The sequence below is a fragment of the Rhagoletis zephyria genome, unplaced genomic scaffold, assembly GCF_001687245.7.
Source record: "Rhagoletis zephyria isolate East Lansing unplaced genomic scaffold, Rhagoletis_zephyria_1.1 Rzeph_scaffold_02363, whole genome shotgun sequence".
NCBI lineage: Eukaryota > Metazoa > Arthropoda > Insecta > Diptera > Tephritidae > Rhagoletis > Rhagoletis zephyria.
In genome coordinates, this window is record NW_016159447.1 from 1 (window position 1) to 6,472 (window position 6,472).

The 6,472-nt window shown below is 32.0% G+C and overlaps 1 protein-coding gene across 1 annotated transcript in view; it reads left to right on the plus strand.

The window, feature by feature from the left end:
- Positions 1 to 5: 5 nt before the first annotated feature.
- LOC108366660 (calcium-activated potassium channel slowpoke-like) overlaps positions 6 to 6,472 on the plus strand; it is a gene marked incomplete at its 5' end in the record, with an annotated part of 46,682 nt that continues 40,215 nt past the window's right edge. Inside the window, one exon of the mRNA XM_017621116.1 lies at positions 6 to 89. Within this exon, the coding sequence (XP_017476605.1) occupies positions 6 to 89 (84 nt within the window). The remainder of the gene's footprint in view (positions 90 to 6,472) is intronic.

The following is a 6,472-nucleotide window of genomic DNA, read 5'->3' on the forward strand; positions in this document are numbered from 1 at the left end:
AACAAGAGTTCGAGGGTACCTTTATGACAGAAGCCAAAGACTGGGCTGGCGAGCTTATATCGGGACAAACAACAACAGGACGAATTTTGGTGAGTTAAAAAAAAAAAAATCAATCTTATCTATTAAAACTATAAATATATTCTCTTTGAAAATATAAAAAAAAATTAAGAGTTTAGCAATTGAAAAACATGGTTTATAATCGTTTAAACCGTTAATGTCCTACATGCTACTTGTATACATAAAATTTTTAAGTTCTATTTTCTTCTCTTTTTTAATAGTTTTGTGTCTAATTTAATTTTGAAATTTTATCGTTTTAGAAGAATAAATATATATCTCTAATTACATTTAATATTTAAAGAAATTTTTATTTATCTTTTCCGAGCAAAAAATAAAACTTAAAACGTAATCATTATTTTCCGAGCAAAAAATAAAACTTAAAACGTAACGATTATTTTCCGAGCAAAAAGTAAAGCTTAAAACGTAACCATTATTTTCCGAGCAAAAAATAAAACTTAAAACGTAACGATTATTTTCCGAGCAAAAAATAAAACTCAAAATATAACGATTATTTTCTGAGTAAAAAGTAAAACTCAAAATATAATGATTAAACTTGATTTTTATAAGTAAAAATTAAAAAATAAAAATCAGTGCCGCTGAAGGTACTCCGAGTAATAAGAAATTTATTGGTTTACTCCTTATGTTCGTAGCATTTCTCTTTTCGCGTGATTTTTTGAGTTGAAATTTCAAAGGATAATCGTTATTTGCGGTCCCTGTGTTTTTTTGTTTAAAAACAAAAAATAATATATATTTTTTATTGAATTAAATTTTTAGAATACTTATTGCAAAAAACAAAATTGCCGTGTAACTTAGCTTAAAACCGCTACGCCACAGCCCATATTATTTACAAAAGCAATTAATTGCGTTTTAACTTTTTTTCTAGACGTACGGTCTTATTTATGATTTCCTACAATTTGATTCAAATGATTCGACGTCATGTAAAAGTTTTGTTACAGGCAATGAAATTTTTACTGCATTTTCTGTGTTCAGTGACGTTGCTGAGAGGACTTTAGGCTTAGCTCAGAAGTATCTAGGGCAAGTAAAGACTGAGGAAAATTTACAAAACCCGTTTCCCGGTTAATGAGCATGATCGTAGAGCAATGGGGTTATTTGACAGTAAATAAATAACAATAAAACAGACATAAAGTTTTTTACTCTTTTCCCATGTTGGCTTTACATAAAATTTGTCTGTTCTTTCAACTGATTTTTTCAGAACTAAGTTTGTGTTAATACCCGCAGATAAATTTTAAAAACCTAAAGGGGAAAACGGTTTTTAATCTTTTAACTTAACTGCTTCTGCCAGTATGAATCAGGGGCGATCCAGAAGCTCAATGCGATTCAAAAGGCGGAACCGACTAATAAAAATTCATAGTGCCAAGTTTTCGTATCTAGACCTCTTGCATTACTGACCATCGTCGCCCGCATTTCAAATTTCCGGTTTTTTGAAGTAAATAAAAAAGCAACAAAAATACTACCATACAAATGGGGGGACCTAAAGTTTTACTACGCCGCCTCCATGGAATTTATGAGAAGCTTTTTATGGCAGAAGTATTTACACTAAATATGTACACTCGAAGGTTTGGCGATTGCTTGCCGAGGGGCGATCACGGTTAGAAAAAGCCTTTTCTAATTTAGACGTTACTCGGAGCCGATATCGAAGCCAGGTCCTACGGAGTGGTAGGTAGTATGCACTTCTAATCACTCAGCCAAAGCAGCATAGCTATGTATATATATCCCACTTAAACACAAATGTATTATTTAATGTATGTATGTAAATATATTTCTTCACATCTGCACGAATTCCATTATTGTTATTAAAACTGTAATTATAATGTTTGGTAACTTTGTTGCCTGCACTTAATTGGCCCACTGAGCGGTTCCTTTTAGCAATCATACATACATATTTTCCTCTGACTTTTTACTACGGTACTACATGGCGTATGCGTGACTTTTAGAAGCGCATTTTACTTTACAACTTTGCCGTTGGCAATTCATGTGAATATGTGAATATGTATAATAGTACGCGCCCACTTTGCATACCGTGCGCTATCTGTGACTTGAATCTTGTTCGGCAACTAAATAAGTGCTCACTACGCTGCCATTGGTCATTTGCCTACCTACACACACATGTATGTACACGTGGTCGATTTTATGAGCTGTGAAATGAAAACGCCTTAACGGAACAATGTGTATTGGCGACTTTAGTCGGAAATAGTGGCAGTTAGACTTCCGAGTTTTGACATGTTAAACGACGCTTTTGACCAACCAATCGGGCTATTTCCTCAAAAATTAAACATCGACATTTTTTTCTTTCAAAGTAAGGCAAGAATGCTTTATGGCTATGGAAGTTACTTACCATTCTTTTTGTTTTTTTTTCAATGCGAAAATTATAAATTCACTTAATAAATGCGTGGACTCACAATATATATGTACATACATATACATAATATTTCAATACAGCATAACTGAATACATACTCAAAATTTGTATGCGCATACGGATGTTATATTATTAATTATTTGCCAAGACAATTGGGCATTTTACAATTTTAGCGCAATTTAATATTTACTAGAATAGCTAATGCTCATGGTGACAAGTATTTTGAATACGTTTGCATATACAGTGAGTATCAATAATAATTACAATTATATATTATATTATATATAATTTTGTCCACTTTCGTTTGGCGATTGTACCGAACCTATTTGAAAACCACTTGGAAAAGTATTTTACTGTGGACGATGAGAGATTTATGGTTTAAAATTTGGTAAAAAGTCAGTGCATAGTTGTTGTTTTCGGAGTTTTTTTTTACTTTTTTACATTCGTAATAAAGGTAAATGTGATGATGAAGAAATATATGATAACGATTTAGACAAAAAGTGACGGCTAAATTGAAGATAAATACGAAAACGAAAACAATGAGAAATCGATAAGAATTAGGGTAACTGAAAGGGTAGAAAACATTATTGATATTTTTCGATAGTATTCGTAATAAATTCAGTAATAAAAAATTTGGTTATCGAAAGTTATCCTGTTACCTAAATTTATCGAATCATCGAAGTTTATAGTTATCGAAATTATAATGCATGCTTAACGCAACGTTTGGAATTATTCTAATCGATCAATTATTGAGTGGTATTTATAGACAGAGAAAATTATTCGCCGAAATTTGTCGAGTTAATGAAATTTATGAAGTTATAGATTTTTATTGAATTATCCTTATTTATAGAGTTAACGAAATTTATCGAGCTATCGCAATGCATTGAGTCGAGTTATCGACAATCATTGACTTACTAAAACTCGAAGATTTATCGAAACGAAGTTTTTGGAATTTTCAAAATATATCGAGTTATCGAAATTTCAAGGTTACGTACATATGTAAATTTAACGAGTTATCACTGCTTATTGAATTTTATCATGTTACCAGAGTGTAACGAGTTATAAAAATTTATCGGTAGCTTTCAAAAAACATAGAGCTATAAATATTAGCCGAGCTATCGAAATTTATAGAGGTTTCCAAAGTTTATCGAGTATTCGATTTATAGCTAGAAATATAGGTACAGTTTGGATTTATCGAAATTTATCGATCATTCCAAACGCACAGTTATCGATATTTATCGAAAATTATCGAAATTCGTCGAGTTTTCGGATCTCATTGAGTAATCGGATTTTATTGATTTTGAAATTGATTCAATTATATGTATGTATCAAATTATCGAAATTTATCGACAAACTGGAATGTATCTGGTCAATTGCAAAGCCTGCCAAAAGACTGCAAAGACCTGCAAAGATACACATAAACAATTCTTGTCACGTTTTAGTTCAAAGCAGGAGATTTTCCGGTAAGTAATGTTGTACCTCTCCAAGAGACTTAAATAAAAAACTAGAAAAATGTTAGATTTTCGACAGTAACTGCCACTACTAGTAAGTAGTTGAGTATGCAATTTTGTAGCACATTAAATTTTATAAAAATAAAACGCAAGTTTAAAGTCGCTAACAACCGCAATTGATTTTTGAGATTTTTTGTTTTTGCTGAGAGTGCTGCGTAACTTCTTTCATTTAAAAAAATATTGTATTTATGCGTTACATGGGAGAAACTGCGCAACATCCTCCGAAAAAAAATCTGTTGCACTTTATTATACTAAACTGCTTGTTGCTCAACATTTTCCCAATAAACCGAACCGAAAAGTTTAAAATTTCGATGAAAATTTCTTGCATTTTCCAGAGTTTTGTATGAAATTAAACAACAAAAATAAAAATGTTGTTTTTGCTGTTGCATGAACTATGCTTTTATAAAAAAAAAATTATAAAAATTTGGTATGGAAAATATAAATAAATCAACTCGTCAAACCGTTAAGGTATACTTATTTTTGAAGCTCACTGTATGTATGTATATACATAGGCTAGGTAAATACCCCTGCATAAGCCGTTGATTATAATAAATGCAATTTTCGGCGGCCAGCTCCTTGCCTGCACACATACATACATACATACATAGACAAGTAGCGCAGAGAAGAGACTGCGTCGAGGGCATTAATAAATACACTCACAAAGCATTCACACATAAAACTACTATATACTATTGACTCACAACTGCTGATTGCACTGGTGTGCTGCTGTCGAAGTGCCAGTGAATTTCACATTGCTTTGTACTTTAATTTGCATTCTTGCACTCGCGTTTTTACCCCATTGTGTTTTTTGGCTTCATGATATTTGTTTTGCTTTTTTCACTGTTTCCCCTTGAAAACTGAAATTGGACACGGTCAAGTGCACTTATTTATGCGCATATATTACATTGCATGCATGACAACCCAGTATGTAAAATTAGTAGCGCTTCTTATTATACGATTTCAGGCAGTCTTTTTTTTTTCAATACTACCTCTGGGGAAGCTGATTCAGAAGAGCTTCATATGGGCATGCCATTCATAGGCAGACGAGAAAGTGTGATTTCAAAGCAATGGATGCCAAATAAAAAAAAAAAAAACAAATACAGTAGGCATGTCGGTGCGAACATGAGAAAAATCTATTTTTAAATGGAAGAAAATGAGCATCGCCCTCGACAAAAAAAAAAATCTCAAAAATCAACGGGATTTGTAAGAATTTCAAACCAACACATTATTCTACGAACATTTGGTGGACTACAAAACTGCATAGCATACCAATAAGCTTCTAAAAATTCAGAATAAAAAGTTGAGAATTTTGATGACGTTTTTTGGAAATTTGTTAAATTTTCGTGAATGGTGCACAAAGTTTTAAACTTTGACTTGTATTGTTTGTCGCATGGAATTAACTATATTTTTATATAGAATCGACAAAAAAAAAAACGTATCATTCAAAATATTGTGAATATTGTAAAAAATAAAAGTGTGTTATTTACGTGAGCGCCATTGTATGTACCTATGATGGCTTGGCAGTGTTCTGGACCTGCTAGGTTGGCCCAGTAGCGATTTCTGTGAACTTCTTACTTCTTCTCCTATACCGCAGAAGGGTCGATGTACGTAACTTTAAAATATATCTCGAAACCCAGTGAACCGTCAACTTGTCGATGTAAGATGGTGAAGCATGCCGTGCACTCGCACAGAAAGTGTTCGAATATGTACATTTCAATTCATTGCTGGGGTGAGTAGTACATATGTATATATACGTAAACAGACTCGTTACTACAAATGCATATTAGTTTTCTGCCCGTACATATGTTTGTATGTGTGTCTGTTTAACGTTAACTAACACGCGCATATGGCACTTTTAGTTCTACCCGGCAAATAATAAATTTTTCATTGGGCTAAACATTGACATAGTTCTACTGACTGCCATTTGCTGCCATCTAGTTTCGCTTTTTCTTGAATTGTATATTTTATTGTCCACTCTCTTGTCATGTTTGTAGTTGTTTTAGGTGTTTTTTTATTTTATTTTTTATTTTTTTTTGTTCTTTTTGTATACATTCCTTTCGCATGTTGGCTGACATTTGCCGCTTGAATGTCAATATCGCGTGGTAATTTCGCTGGTAGTACACGTAAAGGGCGTTGAAAAAAAAAACAATTGCCACCACTAACAATAAACTATTTAATTTTATATTTTCATATGCAAGCACATAAATGTGTGCGTGTGCATATGTACCGCGCATTCATGTTTTATATAATACTTTATGCATCAATGATTGACGCATTGGTTTAACTGATTTTCATTTTGATTTATTCGTAGCAGTTTCTGGTGTGCCTTAAATAAAATAAATATTATTTTTGGGCAATAAATACAATTTAAAAAGTAATCATTAAAAAGTATTTTTTTATTTTTTATATAAAAGTTATACCCGTTACAGCCCCGATACATATTTATACACAATTTTCAATGCATAAAAAATTAATTAGACATGATAGTAAAAGCCAAGGCGAATTTATATAAGGTGGTGTTACTA